We start from the raw sequence: 24,503 nt of genomic DNA, 5'->3' as shown, positions 1-24,503 counted from the left end.
TTCACAATTTGCATGTGGCGGCAATAGTTTGCCCTGATTTCCAAGCCAGGCTGATCAGCATGGACAACATCTAAGCCAACTTACAACGAACCAAATCAGCAAGTGCTGCATGCAAATGCAAACAAAACAAAAGAATGCACAGAAAACTTTTGTTTATGCAAGTGGGCATGCCACAAAGTCCAAGAAAAGCAAATCAAATTAAAATGCTAGCGGCGTAGGGTGCCACGTAGGTTCTTTGACGTATTGGCCGATATTTGAGCTGGAATTGTTGGTGGCAGCCTAGACTGCGCAGTTATCTTTGAAGCCAGGCGTAAGGTGAGGCAGGCTGGCAAAAAAAAAAAAGAAACACAAATTGCGTTGAACTCTGACAGCGCAGCAGCTAAGGCAGAAAAATATGCGCAGGATGCCAAAAACGCGACAAAAACAATTTCATGCATTTAAATGCCAGCATGACAGCCAAACACACACATACACATACATACATAAAAGACTAACTGTAGTATGAGCATTTCTTTATGGCTGGCTGGCAGACACAATTCTCATACTCGACAGTGAAATTTTGTGATACAAAATAAAATGTCTCTTTGTTTTGCACTTTGGCCAAGCGTAGCCAGCACCAAACACATAAATCTTAGCATATGTGCATTAAATTGCTATAAGCTTGCCTTTTTACCAATAACTGCCAAGTGGAGATGCTGCTTAGACTCTTAAGACTTTAATTGCCAGCAAGTTATAAAATTGTTCAATTGTTTTTCTATCGCTGCTTTTGTTTGCCTGTTTAAAACTTAGTGCCAGTTAATTTACACCTTACTTGGAACATCTGCAGTCGCTTGGCTGCCAAACTTAATGACCTGAAAACTTTTCGATAATGTGTGTGTGTGTGGAAATTATCAACTCAACGCTTTGCTAGCAGCAACAGCAAAAACAAAAGGTTTACACTATTTTGTGGCTGAACACTTGAGCAAAAAAGAGGGCATTAGCTATAGCTAGACATAGAGTAGACAGAGCTCTATTCAGATAAGTCTTAAAGACACAGCATTTAGTTTGAAATGTGTTAAACGCTTAGCTTAAATGACAAAAAAATTTATATGGTAATTTTGGTTGACCTGCAAAGTATGCAGCACTTTTTAATTATGTGCAAAGCTTGTGCTGCTTATAAAAGTTAATAATTATTTTATATTTTAGCACTAGTTATGCTGTACTATATAGTCTGCTATGCTAAGCAGTTACTTTCTATATGTTTCGACTGCTTGAAGTGCTCTAAAAATGATTTGATTGCTAGCCCCCCGCGCCACTTGCTGCCCCGTCCAGCAATTTGGCAAATGCCAAGTAAAAAGCCACGTGACTAACATAAGCAAATACAGTTGCAGCTATAAGTATTTGCCCATGTGTTAGTGTGCTTGAAAAATGTTTTGTTTGGCAAAAATCAAGATGTGTGCGCCCCTCTGAAACCCAAAAAGACCACAAAACCCGTTGATGGTCGAAGCTTTTTGTCCACTCTCAACAAAAAAGAATCTAGAGAGAGTGAGATAGATACAGCGCTTGGCAGCAGTCGCTGTATAACTGCGGCCCCAATTTCTACTTGGTATGTTTATCTTTGGCCTGGCCTTTGTCTAGCTGAAGTGGCAGGCAGGTTGAAGCAGCAGCAGCAGCAACATTGGGGCAGGGCAGGCGGCGGCGGTGGCAACTCGTGTGTCCTTTGGCGCTGTTTGAGCAATAAATAAACGTTTAGTTAGTACGGAAACACAGCGACAGCAACATGGAGTCTGTAATGCGGGCGACTAGTGCGGCATGTGGTGCGCAGGGGGGTATTAGTTGCTTGTTTGGCTGGCGGCAGCACGTGCAGCTGCGGTCAATGTGTGTTTTGTTTTTGTTTTTATAATTCGTTGTTGCTGTTAACTAACTTGCCTGTTAACCAGCTAATAGCTGTGTTATCGACGCTCAATTAACACACAAAGCTCTCTGCCCCCAATCCCGTCTTGGCAGCTTAACATTGTGGCTTTTATTTTAACATGCATTTATTAGAAATTTATTAGCATATTGTAGCGTATTTTTATTTGCTGCTGCTGCACAAATTTTAATGCTGGCGCCACTTGATTTCATAACTCACACAAAGTACGCATACTTACAGCAAGCACTGTACTTAAACTGATTGCAGTCTCGACAATGTCTCAATACGCAAACCTGTTGACCATTTGCATTTCATTTGCTTGCATTTTGGCTTTTGTCTTTGCACTTTTTACTGCTTCATTTAAATTCTAATTTTATGACTGCGTTTATGCTTTTGTCGAAAGACACACACACACACACACACAGTTGCACATATTATTGTCAAGCATAAACTTTAGCTATCTATTTATACATCTGCCACTATGCATATGCATTTTATTCATATGTATATTCATAATTGTTTGAGAGACTTTTGGCTGCCATTTAAGATTATCTCAATTGTTTGTCAAATTAAAATTGAGACAATTGAGCTATAAAAGCTCTAAGAAAAACATATGCGTTAAAAAATACGTATACAAAATTTCATAAGAAAATTTTATATTCACAAGCTCAAATAATTTCTTGCAATGTTTCGTTGCTTAAGACTTATTTTAAGATACATAAATAATTAAATAAAAAATACATTAAAATATTTGTAACTTAGCTTTAATTTATTACAACAACAATATAAAGTTATTAAGAACTATGTAATTTCCCTAGAATAATTTGAGTATCCGCACAAAAGTAATTAATAATATCAAAAACAAATTAAACTAGTAGTAATATTACATTAGTTTGATCTAATAAAGACTAGAGTGTTTATGATAGAGATGAGAGACCTCTTAAGAATAACGATAATTTAGAGAGAGTAATCATAAATGCCCCATAAAAGCCTGTCTATCCCTCATGCCGGGCCTACCTTATGAATTGTGTATTGAAATTTATTATTAATCTACTTGTTATAAGTTATATCTCGTTCTATCAATGTAGTGATACATAATAAGAAATAATGGATCATACCTTCTTTAAGAATGACTCGCTGATTCTTTTATAGATGAGCAGACATGCATAACACTCAATCCTTCCAACACTATTTTAAGATCTATGCGATCATTGATAAAATATAGTGTTATCGAGTAGTACACTAAACAAATACTAATGATAAAAAGTTGAGAGTTAATCTCTTATGTCATAAAATGATGTACGATCATGTTCATGCTTCGTCCTTGATATAGACTGACATAGTGCCATTAGCAATTCTTTGATGATACCGGCGCGACGTAGGATTTTAAAATTTTATTTTCGCAGATTGTGTAATTGCTGCCAGGCACATAACGCTGTCAGTCTTTGATAGTGTCGTTAAGTTCCGTGCGAACGCGCATGATGTGTGATACTAGAACAGGAGAATAGCCCAGCAAAGTCAGCAGCACGACCGCAGCCGGCGGCAGTTGGGAGTGCAGCGCAGCGTCACGACACGAGTGAACGACTGGGCGACGACACGAAGCGACACGACGACTTGGAACTTGGAGAGTGCAAATGAAACGAACGAGTGTGGGGATCGTTGGCGCTGAGGAAGCTTGGAGCACAGCCAGTTGGAAACGCACGCGACAAAAGGCGTTGCAAGGCGAATGTTAAGAGCGAGAGAGCGAGCTAGAGAGAGAGCGGGCGACTATGACGATGACGACACAAAAGCAGCGACAAAAGCGACGTTGGCAGATGCTTGACTGAGGGGCTTCTGCTGCTGTTGCTGGCCTGACTGCGAGGCAGTCGTCAGTCAGTTGGCCAAGAAACTGGTAGCGTCGGTGTTGTGAGCCAACAAAAGGCTGGCAGCAGCTGGGCAGCTGGCACCGTCTACCGGTGCCCACAGGGGCGTATTGGCTTTGGCTGGCATTGTTGGCTTTTGAGTTTTTGAGCGACGCGTAGCCAGCCAAGAAAAGTGGCCAGCCAGCCAGCCAGCCAGCAAAGTCAAGTGAGCAGTGAGCCAACAATTACTGCTGGCCAATGCCACCAAAGCCAGAGGTGGTGATGGTCCAAGAAGAACAAGATGATGATGATGATGACGACGACGGCGACGCAGCAGTCAACAGTGCCAAACAGCAGTGCAGGATGACAGCAAAAGCGCAAAGGAAAAAAAAGAAATAATTTAAAACACACATTTTTTTTCGGTGTTGGCCGCAAACGCAGTTTGATTAGCCAACTCAAACAAATACTGGCCAACAGATCGACAAATGGAAGTCACATAAGAGCAACACCAATACACTAACACAGTCATACACACACACACATACATATACCAACATTTGTGTGGAGTTTAGTGAGTGCGCGGTTAACAAGAACAAGCCGCGTTATGCGTACGTCTCGATTATACAGCTTAAACAATATAAAAACTAAAAATAAAACGCATTGCACTGCAGCAACAACAACGAACTGGGCTTTGCTCTAAATAAGTGCTTGTGTATGTGTACGCGTGTGTGCGTGTGTCTGTGTGTGTGTTTGACGACCTTTCGAACTGACCAAACGTGCGCCGCCAACTTCAGGCCAGTGCCAAAAACGACGTGCGCCAATGGAGCAACTGGCGCGTAGCCCAAAGCGGAAACAACAGCAAAAACAACATCGACGAGCCTTTGTTTCAAACTGGCCGCTAATGATTTGTCAGCCACAATCCAAATTGGCCTCAAAGCACACGCGTGCGAAACGTCAAAGCAAGCGCATCAAGCAGCAGCAGCAGCAGCTGGACTTGCAACATCGCGCATACGCAGCGTTGTATCCTCAAAATATTCAATTATTATAATCTAAACTTCAAACTACACGTAGTGTCTAGTGCTTAACGTTCTAATCACAACAACAATATAAATAATAATATAACAATTAAAAACGTAGTGTACTTATATAATCAACAATCAAACTCTTATAATCAATATATAAACTTTAGTGCAATATTTATGCAATAATCACAATTATTACAACTAGTTTGTAACGGTAATTGAAAGTTCTCGTAGACACAATTATTACATACTCATGGCTCTAACCAAACAATGAAAGTTTTGTGCAACAACTTGCAACATCAAGTGGCAAAGCAGCAAGCACCAACCAAAGTTCAACTTTATGGAATGAACATCTGTATGCTGATCAAAGTAGACAATGGTGAGTTTTTATATACTAATGCTAATTATATGCCCACTTTTGTTTTATTTATAAAGTTTGTCTGTTTCTATGAATTTCGAGTTGTTATTGGCTGAATTTATAAATTGAGGGTGACTCAAATTTCGTTACACTTGCAATTCATTTCATAAGCCAGCAATAATGTTATTATTGTTTGCCGAAAATAAAATTAAATTTGACATATTAAATCCAAGCACATTTCTTATTCATTTATTAACAAATTAGCCAGAACATTTGGGCTTAAGCAAAACTTACAAAAGGGGCTTATAAAAACTTTCAACACCATAAACAAATAATTATTTTAATTTATTGAAATTAATTTTTAAAAAATCAAAATATAGCATAAAGCCGAACGTTTATATTTAATATTTTCAAATTTAAAACAAATGCTTTTATTTTATAAAATAATAAAATAAAATAAAATTTATGAAAATAAAAATACAAATCTACACAATTTGAATAGTCTCGATTGTTTAGCAAATAATATCTATATAATGACTATAAAATATTGTCATAGTAGTTTGCATATGTATTGAAATATTGAAGTAAAATCTCAAATCTAAGTTGAGCTAGCAACAGTCAAAGGCATTGATAATTTCACCATCGTATAGACTTAAGCGTGGCAACTGGCTCAAGAGTCAAAGCACAAAACCAACAGCCTGGCGCCACATAAATAATCCAAATGCAACAGAAAATGACAACAAATGTTAAATGCGTCATGCGGGGGGCGTAACGCACACACAAACTTCAAATTTATAGGCCTTAATGCGTATGGGTTGGCTTAGAGCAGGACACTTTGGAGCAGCAATGAAAGCCAACTCAACTTGAAAGGGTCGCAAGCAAATGCAAATAGTTGAGTAAATATTTTTGCTTAGGGCTACACCAATTCATTTTGCGCATAATTTGCAAGTGGCCTGCGCTTGTATTTGGCCAACAATTTAATGGGCAACAAATATTGAAAAATCCCAACTTGTACAAGTAAAATTTACGAGCCATTTGAGGCAATTAACGGCAAGAACAAAGCGCCACTCGGCACTCAGTTAATTGGCCGCCAAGTTTGCTTAAAACTAACACAAAAATTTAATTGCAACTGGCCCAGAAGTGGGAGAGAGTGGGCCTAAAGCAGTCGCGTCTTAATGTTTGCGCATACATTTTACACAAATTTTCTTTCATTCCTTTGCCTTTTGCTGATAGCTGAACATTTTTTGCAGTTGGCATTTTGCTGAAAAGGAATTTGTTGACACCAACAATGTTTCGGACATCCTGGCAAATAATTCTTGCTTCACACCAGCAGCAACTACAACGGAAATTGGCAACTAACCCAAGCCAAGCAGCAAGCGCATTGTGTCCGTTTACTCTTGACTGCCTGCATATGCTCGCGATAACTTCGAATGCAAGCAAAGCTAACACAAAAGGCTTGGTCAATTCACACTTTCTGCGAGAGACAGAGAGAGAAAGAGAGTGAGAGAGAGTGAGTGGAAGCAAGAGAGATCGTTGTCCGTTTGCATTTGTGCACGTTTCAATGAACGGGCCAAACAAGATTTATGTGCCCGCATTGATTTTATTGATGGCGAGGTCCGTTGGGCGCATTTTTTTTTAAATAAATCGAAGGCAATGCGCGAGACATGCAATTAAAACTAATTGAATCGCTGCTGTGACAAATTCTTGCGAAATAAATAGAGGAATGCAAATACAAGAAATAGTTGAACAACATTTTGCTAGAAGAATTAAATTTGTTAAAGAGTTTTTGCTTTCTTTTAACTCTTCAGTTCTGTTGCCTTTAATTATAATTTCCACACTTTACTTCGAATTCAATTCTTTTCGTTGTGACTTTGTCGGCTTAAATTATGATTTCTATATATTTATCGAGTGCAAAAGTCAGCTGCCATAATTTTAATGGCGTAGACAAGGCAAACAAACAAATAAATCGCCAAATTATTATTTGCTGCCTGCGCCTTTTGCCATTTGGCGCTTTATGCGGCGCTTCGCAAACAAACTCAAAGCTCAAACTTTGTCTGTGTCCAGTTCGTTTTGGTGGCCTGACCGTCCAGTCATAATGATTTACACTATTTGCATATTTTTGCACTTATAAAAATGCACAAACGATTTTTCATTTCGCATTTTTCTTGAACAGAAAACTTATTAGTGCCGGTCGCGCCTTTGACCAGCAGCCGCCTATAACTTTATTTTCATATTTTATTTTTTTTGCGGCTGTTTTGCTTGTTATTGTCTTCTAATGACGGCTTTGTTATTTATGTGTTATGCATAAGCCGCAGTTGTGTTGTGGCTCGCGCGGCGTATGCTTAATTTGCGCATTACGTATACGCGCATTTGTCTGCAATTTTTAGCGCCTGCAAGTCTACTGCAGCAAAATATATTTCTTGGCTGCCTCCAAGACATTTCCTGATCACCAACAATTTTTTGGCACACATTGCCAACAAACTGGAAGCAGCAGCAGCAGCAACAACAACAAGTGCTAGGCAAGAAGAAGAAGCAGCAGCAGCAGCAGCAGCAGCAGCAGCGGCAGCGGCTGAAAACATAAACATAAACAGACGCAGTTGCGTCGCCAAGCAATGACTGGCTGCCAACTTGGCAATCGACGCATCCTGGTGTGGAATGTGGAATGAGGTGTCTCTCTATTTGTGTGTGTGTGTGTGAGGCTCGTGGCGAGTTGGCTGCTGGCCACTCATTGCCGCTGATCACTGGCGGAGGCGCCACTTGGCACTCTCATTATGATTTTAATTGCTGACGCACACAAAATTCTTTTTTGTCGCTTTTTTGACGACTTGCCCAGTTTGACAACGTCATCAATTGTTGTTGCTTTTGCTTTTGTTGCTATTAATGCCGTCTGATTGTTTATTGGCTCGCCAAACTCTTGGCTCTGGCAACCGGTTTCAGGCAATTATCATTATCATTATAGTTCTAAATATGCATATAATGACGTTTCGATTGGCTCAGGCCTTGACCGAGTGAAAGCTGTTGGCCAAATGTCAACGACTTGCTAAATTTATTGGCCAATATTTAGATGAATGTTTTGTAATTTTTATGCTTTGTTTTTATTTTGATTTTGATTTCTGGCAGCTATTTTGGCAGCAGTTAATATTCAAGTTCTGTTTGCCAATTTCGCCTCAGTTTTGCTTCTTTGAATTTCATGCCGCCCCACCCCCACCCAATGAAATTATTTGTTTGTTTACTGTCTCACTTTTGATTGACATTTAGTTTGATTTCAGTGCTCAGCGTTGAAAGTTGATGCCGTGGCTTTGTAACTCTAAACGCTTTTTGACTTGAGTGCTTTAGGCCAATATAAACATTGACATTAATCTGATAACAGATATTGGCATATAGGTATACACTTTTTTTATTTGTGAGCAAAGTGTTTTAAAGAAATATCTGTTTAATATTTTTAAGCAACTATCAAACTTAACGAGGAAAGACTTCTTTTGGCTGAAGAATATATTTTAGATTTTGTCAACAGTTCTCAACTTTGATCAGGTGTATAGTTTATATATTAAATATGCAATATACATTTTGAAAACTTTGGTTTATACATTTTAGTTATTATATACTATAATAACAGAAGATTAACCGGATTTTAGGAATATTGCTTCGATTAACTCAAAAATGTAAACTAAATGAAAATGTTTGAATTGTAAAAGAAGTTTTGGTGTAACAATTTTAATTTAGTTTAATATTTGAAAATCAATTGAGATTGACAAGTTTTTAACTACTTTAACTAACTTTATGTCGCGCTGATCTACACATTTATATAATATCTGAGCTTCTTCTGTCTGCTTTATGCAACTAAAGGTTGTTGCTGTTATTTTGCTCAAAGCCACAAGCGATAGATACAAATTACATACAACCTCAAGTCTGATTGCATCTCATTGGCATCTTCAAGGTGCACAGGCAAATTAAATATAATTCTAATTAAAAGCAGCAAGACTAGCGCTAATTACAATTTGTGCCGCCCTATAGACAAGGCAAGCAGCAAAGACAAAATACATTTTCGATGAATTTCGGTAGCAGCAAGTAAAATAAAGAAAAACACGCGACGAAATGATGAAGAACTGAAATAGATTAGGCAAATATACTGAGGCAGGCATATAGAAGCAGCAGCAGCAGCAGCAGCAGTTGTATCTACACTAAATGTATCTGTATCTTTTAGCTGTATCTATATGCAGCACATAAAAATAGACGCGACGATCGTCGCGCGTTTTTAACGCGTCTTTGCTAGCGTCAATTGCGCGTCATCGCCATGCAAAAGTTTGCTACCTAAGCATATATAACAGCCAGCCCATATACTAGCTCCCTCTATATATATACTTGTACATATATATGTGATATATAAGGGCCTGCTGGCGACAGTTCTGCGCAATTTTTTTGGTACGTCGATCCACGAGTCGCGTCAAGTGTTTCCGAAAATAGCAAGGTATAATGAAAAGTCTACAAGTCAACAAGAAATAAAATCGAAAAAAATCAACTCGAAAGCAAGCAACCCAAAAAAAAAAAAAAAGAAAACAGGCAAACCGAAACAGGCGAAAAAGCCGCTTTTAGCCGCCTGGCAAAATAAATAAAAGTGATTTTTGCTTATTTCGAAAACAACATGCAAGATAGAGAAAAAAAACTTAAAATTGAAAAACTCAAAATCAAAGAAAAATATACAAAAACCAAAATTTGTATAAAACGTCAAAGAATTTAGTACTTTTTGCGTTGTCTGTTCAACAGATATATAATATATATGTACTGCCAGCTGATAAATATGCTGTCTAAATGCACATGTCTACCAAATTATTTTCAAAATTTATAATGCTCACTTTTTTAATTTATGTTGATTTTTCATTTGAAAGCCAAAGGTTGGGCATAGATAAAGGAAATGAATTTTAGCAGCAAGGGTTAGCCTGCAAGCCACTAGGAAAGCTCTTAAAAGCTTTATAGCTGCAACTTGACACCTTTTTTTCCCACACAATCATTTTTAATAGTTGTCGCTTTAAATAGAGCACTTAAATGTACACGCTGCGATAATTACACACACGAGTAGTTTTTGCACACATTTTGTTTTCACGTTGGTTGCATAATTTCCCAACTGAGTTACCCCGAGAACTTTGCTTGTCACATTTGACAAGCTGTTTATTTATAGCGCAAGCAAATTGCTGCAAAGGCTCTTAGATAATGCGCCTTGGCTGAGTTGCTACTAATAGACTCTCTAAGTAGTCTGTACAAAGGGTTCATAAATTAAGTGTAAGGCTGTTCAATGCGCAATTAAAAACATTTGTTGCACTTTCATAAATCAAACATAATTAACACGTGTGTGTGAGCATCGAGAGTAGGAGCAGGCCTGCAGGCTATGTGAAATGGTCTGGAATGAATGTCTAACTTGTGGCCACAAATTGGCAGCTGTTCAATAGCACAGTTTCGCTTAGCTGTGTCGTCATTAGCCCTGACCTCAGTTAACTAACACAAGAAGTGGCCATTATGGCCATAAAGTCTATCTATGTATTGGTGTCTATGTGTGTGTTTAAGATCAGGCACCCCCAGACAGTTTGTCTGCTCATCCAGCAAAACTTATTGGCAAAACTCCATGATCATAAATTATGCAGTCCAATTTGTTTACGCGTCAACGCACCAGGTGGCGCTTTAATCACAATACACAAGTGCTCGATGTGCTTGGGTGTGTGTGTTTGTGTTTGGGGAAATCCCAGGACGGTTGCCAAGATTCTTCAGCACGCAGCACAAAATTACGCAACTACAGCAGTTGAGAAAGAGAAGGCAAGAGCTTGTGTTTGAGCAAAGTTCATTGCCACTGAGATTTTTTTGGAAGCGAGCGTGAGAAAATCTTACGCGATTTTGGCAACTTACCATCTTGGCAAGCATGCCCATTCCCCCATTACGTCGTGATCCAAAACTCATGACGTAGTCGCTGCTAAAATATATAATTATATTATGTAAAGTTTTATGTATGTAATATTTTGATAACTCTAGCATTCTTCTCTCTCTATCTTTGCAGCCATGTGGTAAAGAAGCCTCGTTGCCCAATTGGCGGCCACAGCCGCTGCAGCAGCTCCTTGGTCTGACCAGCCAATGACAGCGCAGCGGATCCAAGTTTGTCACAGTTAAAAGGCAGCACAACGCTTTTGGCAAAGTTACCAAGTCCGAAACACACATACACATACAAACACTTTGATTGCTGCGCTCACACGCGCATGAGAGGCCGTGATAATAAATCACGCATACGCCTGTTAGCACAGCAATACACACATAGACTTGTGTGTGTGTGTGTGTGTTCGACTGTTTGCCAACTGCAGTTGAGCTGCTCGTTTTTAGTCTGGACTCGAACGAGTGAGCCGTAAGACACAATTGCACGAACGATGCCTTCTTTGCGTGCAGCAGCAGCAGCATACGTCCCCAACCCGACGCAACCCCACACCAACGGCCAATCCGTGAAACAAGCCAGTAGGAGCACAGCACGCTAGAACGACCGACCAATCAGAGCGCGGCTTGTGCGCACTACTTGCTTGGGCCAAATCGCAGCGGGCCAAAGAGCTTTGCCAATGACGCGTTGCCGAAACTTGCATTGCTATATAACCATGATGTATGTAGTTATGTATATAATCTGGTATTATTCGTAGTTGCAGTTTTAAGTCTTAAACATTGTAAATCACATGCCCAAAGTCGACGTTCGTAAACAACAGCTAAAGTTGAACGTCATGAAATCTGATACATTATAAAAATAATTATATAACTTACAACACTTATGTAAACCACTTAGAGGTTGAAATTAACGATGAATGCAAAATGCGTAAGAAAAAGAATAAAGAAAACAATTCGTAAAGCTTCTAAGCGGCACGCCAAACAAAATGCCTTTTTAATTAATCAAACTTAAATTAATTTACTTATTAATTTAGCCCTGCTGTCTACTCTTATTACCAATCATCCTCCATCCAGAATGGAAAGTATGGATGGTTATACATTGCGTTCTTAGCATTCGATTTGCGCCACATCAAATGCTTGTAGATCAAATATGCCTGTGTTAGAAATACAAATACATTTACTGATAGCAGGTTATAGTTCTTGGGTGTTATGACAACAGAGTATCGGGACCAAATTAGTCCAGTGGCTGCCAAACTGCCAGCCTGATTCAGAGACACATTCTGCGGCGGTCGGTTTAGCAAATCGCTCAGACCGGCCATTACAAGGGTCTAACATAGAATTATATAAATAAAATTCCATTATATATTGTATTATAATGGCTGCTCACCCATTTGAAAAATGGTGCCCAGAAGAACACAGTTCGCGGACCAGCTGGAGCCTCCCAAAGTGGTCGTGCTGCTCCCGGCACAATTTTGTCTATCGAAAAAATAACAACATTATATATCTTCGATAGTGGTCCCGTTCCCTTTGACATAATGGACCTACAACGTTAGTTGCTTTTGTAGAAAAACGTAAACCTAAATTTGTAGTTAATAAATTCTATAAAAATTTATAGAAAACTGTATTGACAATATTTTCAACAAAATTCAAATCAAATAAATTATGGCGGCATGTCAGATGTTATTATACGATACTTGTGGAGGCATGCAGATATATTATTCAAGCAGCAAGCAAAAGAACGTGGCAACTACCGTGCTTAAGCACACTGTCATCCATACCATCGGAGAATACGGCTACACTTAATAGGAAGAAGTTTTTGTGTGCGTTTACTATTAAAATGAATTTAAATAGGAAATTAAGTTACAAAAACTTAAAAGGCATGCCGGCTAACTTACGCAATAAACTCATAAGAGAAGCGCGAAATCGAAACGAAAATATCTTGGGTAGAAAGAACAAAAAATTCGTTAATATTGATGCCAAGTAAGTAACAGCCCAACTGTATGCAGTTTATACGTTTAATTTGTGTGCAATAGAAAAGTACAGAGAAAACAAAAAAATGCTTTTGAACATGCTGAGCACAAAGCAATGCTGTCTGCCACAGAGGAGGAGCTTGAGAAGATTCTGTCCAGCTACCCTGAGCTGTCAGATGTGCCTGCTGATGCCACGGCGCAGGAGTTATTGGGACAGGTAAGTGATTGTTTGTCTCTTTTACTTATTAAGGCATTTGGCGCGCAGTTCTACATTTGAAATTCTTGTTTCTTTGTGTGTTGGAATGGGAACAAACTTATTTCTTAGCAATTAGCAGCAATTGTCACTTTCGTCACCGTTTATCAAGAGTTGACCTACTGCCAGTGGCTGCTAATTGTTGACGCAGAATGCCGATTGTTATGTTAGCTGATAAACGTTGCCGTTAACTTTAAATGAGTATTCTTGTATATGTCATAATTTCAGCTGGCTCTTGCCACGGGCCAGGCTACAACTGTCTACGTGATGCGCACTGGGCTTCCAACATTAACAGTAGTGGTAAGTTCAGGGCCAAGAATTGTGAACCCTTCAATTAAATTTCAATGCCTGCCTGCTGTTTGTCAATTGATTTTGATTAATGTTCAATACTACGACATTTCCGCTCTAAATGTAAATAAGTGTCATTGACGTCAATATAATTGGAAAAGTTCTGTAAAAAGTAGAGCAATTGAAATTTACATGGAAGTCCATTTCTAAGCCTAGCATTAACATAAGCAAATGTTTCTTTTGTTTGCCAAAGCAAATTATATGGCTTCGTTGGTTTAACACTCTAACGCTCTCTCACTCTCCAACAGCTCCATCAGCCCTCGCCAACGATTGCTCAACTCAAAAAGGCGATCGCCACGATCGCGCTTGCTCAGCATAAGCGAAGTCAGCGCCAACAAGTTCGTGCGCTGGCCGAAGACGAAGCTGGGGCTGGAGCAGCAAGCAAAGCAGGTGCCGAGTTAGTTAACTCTGCACAGCGCACCGGGCACGTTCATCGCGCACAGGTCTCTTGGCGTTTTCTATGGCGCTGCTATTGCTTGTTCAACGGAGACGAATTTGTGCCGATCGATGACAGCGCTGAAAGCGGACGCGCAACTCTAACGTCGCTGGGCATTAAGAACGGAGCCAAACTTACATTTGTACATCGCGCCGTTTATTTCGGTCGTCGGCGACAAGGCCCTAAAAAGCCAGCAAAAATTGAAGAAAGTTAACAAAACCTAAATAATGAACAACAATGGTCCAGTGCTGTGCCTGCTGTTGCTCAACTTTGGCATGTGGCTGACCACAGCGGCTGTCTTCGAGGAGGGCAATAACAACAATGTGCAGATAACCAAACGCAGTCTGGAATTAACCCAAACCATCAATATACAGCGACAAGATTTGATGCAGCGGCAGTGCAAGCTGCTGGGCGAGCATGAACAAACTGTGGAGGATCTAAGTGAGCTGCAAATGGATCATATGATTGTGGATAAGGAACACAAGCTGCTCTACTGCTACGTGCCCAAGGTAATTAAAAACACGCATTCATTGCCCACAATTTGTGATTAGTCAGCTAAAAAACCAAAAACAAAACATATGTAAAAACATATGATATTTTTTTATCATTCAGTCTGCCATGTGCTTTTGGCTCCCTTACGCTCTGGCCAAGGGTCGCTTGACCAAATCTGTAGCTCATCTGCTGTTACACACAGTGACACACACACACACACACACACACGCACATAGATGAAAACTCGTTTTATTTTTGAGCGCAAATGTTTTCTCTTTTTACTCGGCTGGCCCACCCAGACCGGCCCCTAACGCTTGGCATCTTGTTTATTCTTGCCACAACATGTGGCACAATTATTGTCCAGGCAAATTGATAGCATTTTATAGAGCATACCGCTTTCACTTAACAGCTTGTTGCTCGACTAGTTCGAGAGCTTGTTAATCTCAAGTCTGCAGAGACTGCTTATCAATAAAACATGAGCCAATTGAGCTTGTCTATCTGTTTATAGCTTCAGCTGGAGGCCATTAAGGCCCTGTAATAGAGCACGGCATTCGGCTTGTCTATATTGATTTACAAATAGTGCAAATTATAAATTATATACAAATATACCCTCGAGCTATAGAATTTCAAGTGGGTATGGTATACTTGAAATAATTTCTAAAATGATCACATCAACACATTTAAAAATTCAAGTGTATAAAGCAATTTTAAAATTCAGAATAGTTTTTTAATAACTTTGCCTGCTATAGTATAAGATTTATAACCTGTAGCAATTTGCATTTCAATATCATAAATTGCTTCAAAGCAATTAAATCCTTATATCTACATGCTATACTTTAGCTCCATTAATTGTTATTGCGCGAGTTCAGCTCGATATGCCAAGGTGTCTGTACTGCATTGATAAGCGAGAAGTCATGCAAGATCATTTATATTATATATACTATATAGTATGCTTATCGATTCGCTGAATGCGTGGATTATGTAGAAAACGTTTGTATTAATTAAAATGCCGATTAAGAAACACATGCGTACTGATAAGCGCTGAAGTGAAGAAAGCTTGAATTTGACTAATTTAATTGAAGATCCAAAGTGTTTATAAATTATATTTCCTCTATGTGATAGCAGTCATAGCTATCAGTTTGTAAGTTATGTTTGATTAGATTAGCTGCAGTAGTTTTGGTTGGGTATTGGGTATGAGACATAAAAATAGTTTGCTTTTTCATGTGTCCGACGCACTTTGCACCAGCAAGCGGATATTTCTTTTGGGTATTTGTTGTTGGCCCAGATTGCGATAATTCAGTAATTGTTTAAATGACGAATGACGCCTACAAGTGGCGCCATTTGTATATGTATAAACAAAAAAGGGTTCACTGGGCTAGTCGGACAATTGTTTATAGAAAATAGACAGCACTAGAGATGCTCTACTAGAAGTAATGCTGGCTCAATCACTTTATTTCTTTTTGTTTTGTATTTTGTTTGCTGATAACATTAGTCTATTATTTTCAATGACATACTTTTGCACGTTTTACTTATCAGTAGGCATATCAGCGCTATATGTAGACAGCAGCGTCATTGCTTTGCAAGCTGGGCTTAGTCTTCAGGGGGGGGGGGCGCGCAAAACTTGCCCAGCAACACATAAAACTTCAAGTTTTCATGAAGTCGTAAAATATTGCAAATGTTTTGACTGGTTTAGGTTTATATGCTGGTAACGCGTGTAGCTTTTATGTCTTCTTACAGTTAACGAAAATAATAGGGATTACGTATACAACTTTAACTGCATTGCATAGCAGTCAAACCTTTGCCTTCACTTCAAACTTTTCTTTAAGTGTAACCAATTGACAGCTGAGAATCATTCACCTGCAACTTGACAGGCTAGACAAGCTTTCAATTATTGCTTGATCTGCATAAACACGCACCACTGTGCAGTGTATTTCTTATATACAACAGTAGACGTTTTGTTATTGTAATTTCGAAATGTTTCTTTGTAGCATTTAATTACACTCGACATTGTCGGTTTAACACACACATGTGTTTATATTTATAGTATGTGTTGTAGTTAAGTGTACGCGCTTGTGCAACGAAGAAAATTCATAAACAACAATTAAACAAGCCATAAATCTGTACAGAAATTACAATTTATTAACATTGGCAATTAAGAGAAAAGTAGCGCAGCTTGTTAATATTAATTTCTTTTTTATATGATCGCATTACTTGCTTTCCTAGCAATAATTTCAAATGCCATATCATATCATATCGCTAATGACAAAACATAAATAGATGACTCAAATTATTGTCAGCTGTGAAAATGACAGGCATAAAATTTCTTATATTCAATTTTGATAAAGCTAAATTCACTGAAAACGAACTTGCCTAGTTTCCAAATACATATTTCAATTCCAGCGAATTTTACAATTTATTCCCCTGCTGCAATGAATCACAGCGTAGCAAACTATAAAATTTTGTGGCCTTCGAAAAATACAACTTGTGGTCTTATTCAAAATATTGTTTATTTAGTTTAGATTGCAATAAGCTAAACACAATTCTCAATTATTCTTATTTTTCTAGGTGGCCTGCACGAATTGGAAACGCGTATTGATGCTGCTCACGGGCAAATGGCAGAACGGTACGGACCCGCTACAAATACCGGGCTCGCTGGCGCATTCCGTTGGCTTGTTTACCAAGTTCCATGAGCTGAGCGATGAGGAACGCGTTCAGGTGCTCAGCGATGACTACACACGCTTCATACTGGTGCGACATCCTTTCGAGCGTCTGCTGTCCGCCTTTCGCAATAAGCTGGAGGGCGTGTCGCCAAGTGCGCGCTACTTTCAAGATCGCGTGGGACGACAGATAGTCAGAGAGCTGCGTCCGGGTGCTAGCAATGAGTCTTTGGATCTGGGCAATGATGTGCAGTTTGGCGAGTTTGTGCAATATTTACTAACGCCAGAGCTAAGTCGCGTTAATCAAACGGACTACAATGAACACTGGGAGGTCATTGCCAAGCTATGCAATCCCTGTGTCATGAAATACAATGTTGTGGGTAAGTGTTGTATACTATAATTAACATTTGCTTGCTTGTTATTAACTGTGTTTTATTTATTTGACAGGCAAATATGAAACGTTGCTGGATGACTCCGCCTTGGCCTTGCACTTGGCAGGTGCCAACAATCTAACCTTTCCCACGGGTCACAAGCCCTCCAGCACACGTGCCAATTTGCATAATTACTTTGATCCTCTGCCCATTGGCGCCATTCGGCGTTTGTATGAGATCTATGAGGAGGACTTTCGCCTATTTGATTACGGCTTGGATGATGTCTTGGGCTTTGAATTTGGTTAACTATAATTCTTATGTATATACTGTTAATTCCATGACATTTGTGCACTGTGAACATGACGCTTTCCACTGGAGAATCTTGTGATGATAGTCTAAGTCTTTAAATTGTTAGTAAATGGGCGAATATTAATCTTAACTAGGCTTACGTAGCAAAATATTGAAATCAAGTGTTGCTTTATTTATTCAATTTCTTAAGTTAGCATAATGTAATTATGTACAAACTTTTTAAACATAAGTCACAGCAGTAAACTATTGTTTACTAATCGTAAACTGATTATTATGTACTTGAATTAAATTACTCTTAATTAGTTTTTAAGCAATTTACATTACATATAATATTGAAATAATGACTAAAATGTTAATAGTCAATGAAACAATATTGAAAACTCAGCGAAATAAATACTGTTTCCCAAATTTCCAAATAGATTGTGCATTAGTTAAGGTATTTGTTTGTTCAGTATAGCATAATCTCAAAGATATCATAATCGTATTTATAAGATATGTATATTGTTTTGCTTTATAGTTTGAAAGTAATTTCCTGTATTATTGAGATAGTACTGATTTTCATAAGATATTCTAAACAACAAATTAAAATCGGTTGAGCTTTAGATAAATTATATAAATTAAGTCTGTCAAAAAATGTTATACTCAAAGACTGATGGCTGAAACGATTGTTTTAAATAGTAGATGCAAATATGCAAAATTTAATATTATTTATTTCATTCTAAGTGTATAAACTCTTCGCCTTTGAATTTAATTGGCTGCGCTGCCAAACACATCAGCAGTCAGCTACATATATAGACAGCATGTGATAGCCAACGGCCTAGCTAGCCATAGCGCTAATTAAATACTCTTATCTTATATCCATTCAAAAACAGATTTAAAAATAGTTGCTTTAAAATTTTGCGTCTCAGTTTTGCAGCTGCCAATTTTAGAACAAGCTGATTAAACATAAATGATTAGGTCACGACATGTGCATTGATAACAATATTTTATAGTCAGGGTTCCACTGCAATGATTACGTTAAATAGCTGTAGTATTACTATTATTTATACAGTATAGATTTTGCTTTCGCGGGCGTTACAAAGCGTATGAGAAAACTGATAAGCTCGCTACACAAACATAATCTTTTTGCTGGCAGCGCTGCGACGTCAGATTTGTTTATCACCAATACATAGAGCGTAGCGTTCAATTAAATTTAAATACGCAGCATTGACAATAACAACTCGTCGGCGCCGTTAATACAAAACGCATTCTGCGACCATCAACCTGTGGCTACAATTTGGCAGCCAAGAAATATTTTAAAATTTATACATATCATTGTATTTTTATCACAACGATAACTCTGCAGCACGGTAACGGCGCTGTCAGGCCCCCTCGAGTAGTCAGCGTTGGTTCAAGGTCGAAACACAATGTTGAAATTATTTTGGCTTGGTTATTCAATGACTTTATTTTTCGTTTTATGCACTACGCTATGTATGTTTTGCATCAACAATAACTTAAAGTTAAACATTGACATGACATTCGAAATTAACAATTATGTTTAGGTGTGTGTATAAAGTGCTTGTAGTAAACAATAAAAAAACAAACGCGTGTCATATCCTCGCACATTCCTTTGCTCAGTCCATCAATTTTTGCACATCCGCATTTCCGCGTCTAGTCGTTGTAGCTGTAACGCTGCTTAACTGTGCGGTACTTTTTTAGCGAGTACAACGCCTCCACTTCCTTGGCGAGGTAACGTCCCTGGGCCAATAGAGCCACGATCTTCTTGGGATCGCGCTCATCCTTATTGTTCATGAACGCATCGTGTATTTGTTTGCGAAACTTTTGCGGCCCATTCAGGCCGGGATAATCACGGCCCAGGAACTGTAACTGCAATTGTAAAAAGCGTTTACATCATATTACATTTACGCAACGAAATTTCCAGTCGCTTGCACGACCCCCTGCCCTTTTGTTGCAACCAGATTGCACGTGTGTGTGTGCAGCCGGAAGAAAAATTATCCGCATTGCAATGTACTTACGTGTTTGTAGAGAAAAATAACTTTGGAGCGCAGCTCTGACATCACCAGTTGTCCAAGTTATTTGTTAAACTTTTAAATGCAAAATAACTAAACTTTTAACTTTGTGTTGTATTTCACTTGCCGTCCGTTTCAGTTATGGCAGAACCGCTTTTTCCCGTCAAATCTGGCTGCTTTTAATGTTGCCACTGGTTACATAAAAAGACTGAGCAAGTGTTAAAATGCTAGATCTAGCCTTAAATGAGCTAATGTGGTCGTCTGTGCTGCTATTTCCAAACTAGGTGGCAGCACTTTATAAATGTTGATACGGCATTTTGCAGGCTTTTTACGGTAAGCTTACCAATTAATTGCAATTAAATCAAAGAGTACTTATCCATTTGCTTAGTTATCGCAATTTTTCTACTAACTGCGCACGTATGGCCAGTGAGGTAGAGAAGGCGCAGAGCGCCGCAGCCAGCGAAGACACTATCTTCGGCAAGATTCTACGCAAGGAGATACCATGCAAATATATCTATGAAGATGACAAGGTTGGTGTAAAGGCCAAAGTCCAAACTAATAGAAAATTACTAAACTGTTTGTCTATTGTAATTACAGTGCGTGGCATTTAACGATGTGTCGCCACAAGCTCCAACTCATTTTCTGGTGATACCTCGCAAGCCAATTTCCCAGTTGTCGCTGGCCGAGGATGGCGATGCGGAGCTGTTGGGCCATTTGATGCTTGTGGGACGCAAGGTGGCCAAGGAAGTAGGTCTGGAGAAGGGCTATCGTGTGGTTATCAACAATGGCCAGCATGGCGCACAGTCTGTGTATCATTTGCATTTGCACTTCTTGGGAGGTCGCCAGATGCAGTGGCCACCCGGCTAAAGGCTAATCTTGTGGTATTTACAATATATGAAAAGATAAGCTTTAACAATAAATATAGCTTATTAAAATAACAAAAGATATAATGTACAAAATATACAGATAAGAGCATGTAGATTCTCAGTGGCGTCTTGCTGGAAAATTCTGCTTGAATTCGATGGCATGGTTGAGAAACGTTTGTAGTTTGCCTTCGTTGCGAGATTTTGCAGAAAAGCTGTTCTGATCTAAGCAATTAATTAATATTTCTTCGGCGTTTAGCTGATCGGCTATGCCGCCCGAGCGGCGCAGCCGCCGCGTATTCAACAGATCCATTTTGGTACCCACCACAAGAATAGGCACATGACGACGCTTTAAAATGGGTCGCTCGCGCTTATGGCGATGGCGACAGATCAGACGCAGCGGCTCATACAACCAATCGTGCAGATGATCATGCGTGCTCATATCTAAAAGATCGTACACCAATATAATGCCATCAATATTGCGATATAGGATATTTCTGTGCTCGCGCGGCAAACGCAGCGCGCCTTTTAAATCATAAAATTCCACAAAATATGGCAAGAGCTCACAGGTAGCTGACTTCGGCTGGTACAGCGAGCGCTCAAAGCAACTCAGATGCTGGGCACTGTGTGTGGAGGAGCTGGGTGACGAGGACGAGGTCCATTCCGGCGTGGGTGGCATACCAAAGTAACGTGGATATTCATGCAGACGCACTTGGACATTCCACCAAACATCCCCCACAGTTCTTGTTGAAGCTGTGGGCGTATCAGCGCTACTGGCCAGCAAATCCGTTAACCTTGACTTACCCACTCCTGCAAAGGTTAAGCGCTTAAAAAATTCGGCTGAAGACAAAGGAAACACAGACTTACCAACATCCCCTAGCAACAATATGCGTGCCGTGGCCACATCCTTTATGTTATCTAGTTCCATATTTTTGCAAATTCGAGTTAAATTGTTTATTGCTTGAAGCTGTAACTCACTTGTCGTCGCCGTCGCCTACTTGTTTTCAATTGTGGAAAATACGTTACGAAGTACAATCGATAACGATACAATGATCGACGGATACAGTTTGGCAGCCGTTTGGTAAATAAGAAGATAAGCAGTTTTGCTTTTAATAGTTTCAAACATTTGTTTATTCATTATAAACGTTCCCCATTGTGTGTTTGTGTGTGTTTGAGTGTTTTTCACATCAGTATATATATATTAGTATATATATTTGTTTCTTGTATGCATTTAATTTATCTACAGACGTTGTTGGATTCCTCTTACATCTGCATGTGAATTTATTATTCTCATTTTTAAATTCTTGCTTTATGTGTGAAATGAAATTAAATACTTTTTTGCATTAGCTACAAATATATATGCATTATTTAGCTCATTCATATATATCTGTATGATGTTTCATGCGGTTGTAATTCGTAATATAATTCTTATTCATTTTTTTTGCTTTTTTTTGCAATCAAGTTTTGGTAAGAGTTTTTTTTTAAACATATATTTATACTCGTTTTATGCATTTGTATACTATATTATATACGATTTTTTTTATAGTTGTTGCATTATTTTTTGCATTTTTCATATAGTAAATATAATTTATTTAAAATTCAAAAAACAGCTATAAACAGTTTATTATAAACAACAAAAACTCTGAAAAGAGCTTCAATCATGAGACAGTGGGTGAGTGGGTGAGTTGGGTGAGTACTTTCGAGTTCGAGTTGAGATTGTGGTTACAATTAATAACGGTAAATAGTAGTACGAGCGAGTGACATTTAACTAATGTTTCTGAAACGTATGGAAGGGAGGATCAGCGATCAACGTATATATGCTATGTGTACGTGTGTGTGTATTAACTAGTTGTTTTTTCTTTATGCGTTATTTATAAGAATATGTATGTATTTATGTATATTGTATGGTTAGTTTCTTCATACTATGCGGTGCTGTGATGATTATGTATAAATCTGCTGCATCGGGCTTGGTATACATATAAAATGGTTGATTTTCCCACTCGATTATATTATATATATTTGTATGTATGTATTTGTGTACTTGCATATATGCAAATATGTACGTGTGTATCTATATGGCCATTAACTCATTGCTCAACATCAAACGTTTACCTATTTATTTCGTTTATAAATTGTTTTAGTACACACTTAATTGCTAAATACTCTGATACTCTTGCGCTTGCCAATCCATAACACTTTGGTTAATGATAGCTTTTTCATAATGTTCATTGCTGACTTTTTGCTAAATGCATTTACAAATGTTTTTGTATGCCTGATTATAAATTACATACATAAATATCTAAAAATAATAATACATGGACATCTAAAGTTTGTATTGTAATTTTGTTTTTTATTCGTTTATCTATTTTATAGCTGTAATTAATTTTAAGTTTTTTTTTTTTTGGTTTTCCTTATATTTGGTTCAACTACTGATTTGTGCTTTTGTGATGGGCTTCGGCGCTTCGGCGTTTGACAGCTGCTTGCGTTTTGAAGAGAAAACTTAGAGGAAATCATAACATAATACATACAATATATATAAATATAGTATTGTATTGTATGACTAACGGTACTTCATAGTATAGTATGAATGTACATATATGGTACAGCCATTAATATGTTTATGCTTAATTACCAAATACTAGTACATGTTGACGACTCTTCTCATTATTTTGGTCAGTTCGTGGGTAGACTTGTCTGTGTGTTTAAGTGTGTGTATGAGTCTGCTTGTGTGTGTTGTTTGTATGTGTGTGTATGTACATATTGTTGTGTTTTGAACACTGTCTGCAAAAGAAATATAAACAGTGTAAACAGAAATAAGAACACAAAGTGAGTAACGGTATTTTTTCATTGTTAATATTTATGCATATATATATAAGTGTATATATGTATAATATATATATAATTTGTTTTTATTCATTCATCAGTTTAAATTAATAATCAACATCATTTCATATAATTCCATATAATTTGTTAAATATGCAAGTATTTCATTTATGTATATATAGTTTGTTCTTGTTTGTGTCTTTTGTATTTGTATTTGGGTTTTTCATTTTAGTTAATTTACAGTAATTTATTTGGAAAAGCAAAGTACGTAGTTTATTGAACAATATTCGTAAATTGTTTGTAGAATTAATTTAATTTCATTCATGCGCATAATTTAGATGAATTATATTACATAAATATTTGCCTGGTATTTTCACTTTTGCATGCATATGTGTGTGTGTGTGTGTGATGCTGTGTGTGTATTTTATTCTTTTATTTTATTGGTGAACATAACTACAAACTGTGTGCGGGAGTTTTGAGTTCCCTGAACTACGCATTATCGTTACACATAATTATTATTATACTTGTTACCAATTTGTAAATATTTTTTACAGGACAAAAACATCTAATTTATTAGTTAATCATTTGCATAATGGAAATTAATAAATAATTATGGCCTGCCTTCAGAACATTGCAGTATTCATTGAAAATACCAATCTATGCATTTTGTAGGCTTTTATATATATAAATGTATATTGTTTAGACGTCATATATATATATATATATATGTATATATATTTGAATATAATATAAATAGTAATAACTATTATTGTTCTTAATATTTCTTGTTTTAACATGCTTTTCATTTTCATTCGCTAGCCATATGCAGTGTCAGTATGTTATGTATGAATATTTGCATTATGATCTAAGAGAAAACAAACAAGGTGAAAAACAATTTTCAAGACGCGAAATAGTTAAGAATAGAATAGAAATCTGAAGTAGCTGGAAAGAGC

General features: G+C 37.9%; 6 protein-coding genes and 1 long non-coding RNA gene across 7 annotated transcripts; 4 read left to right on the top strand and 3 right to left on the bottom strand.

Moving 5' to 3' along the window:
• The first annotated feature begins 3,747 nt into the window (after nt 1-3,747).
• On the top strand, nt 3,748-12,001 carry LOC108607735. The gene is made up of 2 exons (XR_001915518.2): nt 3,748-5,133; nt 11,156-12,001. It is a non-coding gene; the product is annotated as an uncharacterized LOC108607735 (long non-coding RNA).
• LOC108607732 (mitochondrial pyruvate carrier 2) lies at nt 11,323-12,631 on the bottom strand. The gene is made up of 2 exons (XM_017998756.1): nt 12,407-12,631; nt 11,323-12,347 (listed from the first exon to the last, which is right to left on the bottom strand). The coding sequence occupies exons 1-2, from the start codon at nt 12,551-12,553 to the stop codon at nt 12,072-12,074; spliced, it is 423 nt and encodes a 140-aa protein (XP_017854245.1). The 5' UTR covers nt 12,554-12,631; the 3' UTR covers nt 11,323-12,071.
• A 44-nt stretch (nt 12,632-12,675) lies between these two features.
• On the top strand, nt 12,676-14,254 carry LOC108607731. Its single transcript, XM_033294997.1, has 4 exons — nt 12,676-12,999; nt 13,053-13,206; nt 13,471-13,542; nt 13,839-14,254. Exons 1-4 carry the CDS (start codon nt 12,857-12,859, stop codon nt 14,238-14,240), a joined length of 771 nt encoding a protein of 256 aa, XP_033150888.1. The 5' UTR covers nt 12,676-12,856; the 3' UTR covers nt 14,241-14,254.
• Nucleotides 14,171-18,103, top strand: LOC108607729 (carbohydrate sulfotransferase 13). Its single transcript, XM_017998753.2, has 3 exons — nt 14,171-14,535; nt 17,084-17,555; nt 17,623-18,103. Exons 1-3 carry the CDS (start codon nt 14,254-14,256, stop codon nt 17,850-17,852), a joined length of 984 nt encoding a protein of 327 aa, XP_017854242.2. The 5' UTR covers nt 14,171-14,253; the 3' UTR covers nt 17,853-18,103.
• Nucleotides 18,104-19,270: 1,167 nt separating this feature from the next.
• On the bottom strand, nt 19,271-20,016 carry LOC108596662 (electron transfer flavoprotein regulatory factor 1). The gene is made up of 2 exons (XM_017982653.2): nt 19,871-20,016; nt 19,271-19,721 (listed from the first exon to the last, which is right to left on the bottom strand). Exons 1-2 carry the CDS (start codon nt 19,910-19,912, stop codon nt 19,506-19,508), a joined length of 258 nt encoding a protein of 85 aa, XP_017838142.1. The 5' UTR covers nt 19,913-20,016; the 3' UTR covers nt 19,271-19,505.
• A 92-nt stretch (nt 20,017-20,108) lies between these two features.
• LOC108596654 (histidine triad nucleotide-binding protein 1) lies at nt 20,109-20,807 on the top strand. The gene is made up of 3 exons (XM_017982640.1): nt 20,109-20,197; nt 20,253-20,394; nt 20,462-20,807. The coding sequence occupies exons 1-3, from the start codon at nt 20,166-20,168 to the stop codon at nt 20,729-20,731; spliced, it is 444 nt and encodes a 147-aa protein (XP_017838129.1). The 5' UTR covers nt 20,109-20,165; the 3' UTR covers nt 20,732-20,807.
• Nucleotides 20,808-20,830: 23 nt separating this feature from the next.
• On the bottom strand, nt 20,831-21,804 carry LOC108596647. The gene is made up of 2 exons (XM_017982627.2): nt 21,595-21,804; nt 20,831-21,537 (listed from the first exon to the last, which is right to left on the bottom strand). The coding sequence occupies exons 1-2, from the start codon at nt 21,653-21,655 to the stop codon at nt 20,849-20,851; spliced, it is 750 nt and encodes a 249-aa protein (XP_017838116.1). The 5' UTR covers nt 21,656-21,804; the 3' UTR covers nt 20,831-20,848.
• Between the last annotated feature and the right edge of the window lie 2,699 nt (nt 21,805-24,503).

The sequence above is a fragment of the Drosophila busckii genome, chromosome 2L, assembly GCF_011750605.1.
Source record: "Drosophila busckii strain San Diego stock center, stock number 13000-0081.31 chromosome 2L, ASM1175060v1, whole genome shotgun sequence".
Classification (NCBI taxonomy): domain Eukaryota; kingdom Metazoa; phylum Arthropoda; class Insecta; order Diptera; family Drosophilidae; genus Drosophila; species Drosophila busckii.
Note: the sequence above shows the minus strand (reverse complement) of the source record. Positions and strands in the feature narration are given on the sequence as shown.

Bases quoted from the DNA above. Each gene is read 5' to 3' on its own strand.
- LOC108607732 (XM_017998756.1), bottom strand. From the start codon at position 12,553: ATGTCAAAGGGAACGGGACCACTATCGAAGATATATAATGTTGTTATT. The intron at 12,348-12,406 runs GTGAGCAGCCAT...ATTCTATGTTAG, and splicing joins GGGCACCATTTTTCAAATGG to ACCCTTGTAATGGCCGGTCT.
- LOC108607731 (XM_033294997.1), top strand. From the start codon at position 12,857: ATGAATTTAAATAGGAAATTAAGTTACAAAAACTTAAAAGGCATGCCG. The intron at 13,207-13,470 runs GTAAGTGATTGT...TCATAATTTCAG, and splicing joins CGCAGGAGTTATTGGGACAG to CTGGCTCTTGCCACGGGCCA. The intron at 13,543-13,838 runs GTAAGTTCAGGG...ACTCTCCAACAG, and splicing joins TTCCAACATTAACAGTAGTG to CTCCATCAGCCCTCGCCAAC.
- LOC108607729 (XM_017998753.2), top strand. From the start codon at position 14,254: ATGAACAACAATGGTCCAGTGCTGTGCCTGCTGTTGCTCAACTTTGGC. The intron at 14,536-17,083 runs GTAATTAAAAAC...TTATTTTTCTAG, and splicing joins TCTACTGCTACGTGCCCAAG to GTGGCCTGCACGAATTGGAA. The intron at 17,556-17,622 runs GTAAGTGTTGTA...TTTATTTGACAG, and splicing joins CATGAAATACAATGTTGTGG to GCAAATATGAAACGTTGCTG.
- LOC108596662 (XM_017982653.2), bottom strand. From the start codon at position 19,912: ATGTCAGAGCTGCGCTCCAAAGTTATTTTTCTCTACAAACAC. The intron at 19,722-19,870 runs GTAAGTACATTG...TTACAATTGCAG, and splicing joins TTATTTTTCTCTACAAACAC to TTACAGTTCCTGGGCCGTGA.
- LOC108596654 (XM_017982640.1), top strand. From the start codon at position 20,166: ATGTTGATACGGCATTTTGCAGGCTTTTTACG. The intron at 20,198-20,252 runs GTAAGCTTACCA...CCATTTGCTTAG, and splicing joins CATTTTGCAGGCTTTTTACG to TTATCGCAATTTTTCTACTA. The intron at 20,395-20,461 runs GTTGGTGTAAAG...TTGTAATTACAG, and splicing joins ATATCTATGAAGATGACAAG to TGCGTGGCATTTAACGATGT.
- LOC108596647 (XM_017982627.2), bottom strand. From the start codon at position 21,655: ATGGAACTAGATAACATAAAGGATGTGGCCACGGCACGCATATTGTTG. The intron at 21,538-21,594 runs GTAAGTCTGTGT...TAACCTTTGCAG, and splicing joins ATTGTTGCTAGGGGATGTTG to GAGTGGGTAAGTCAAGGTTA.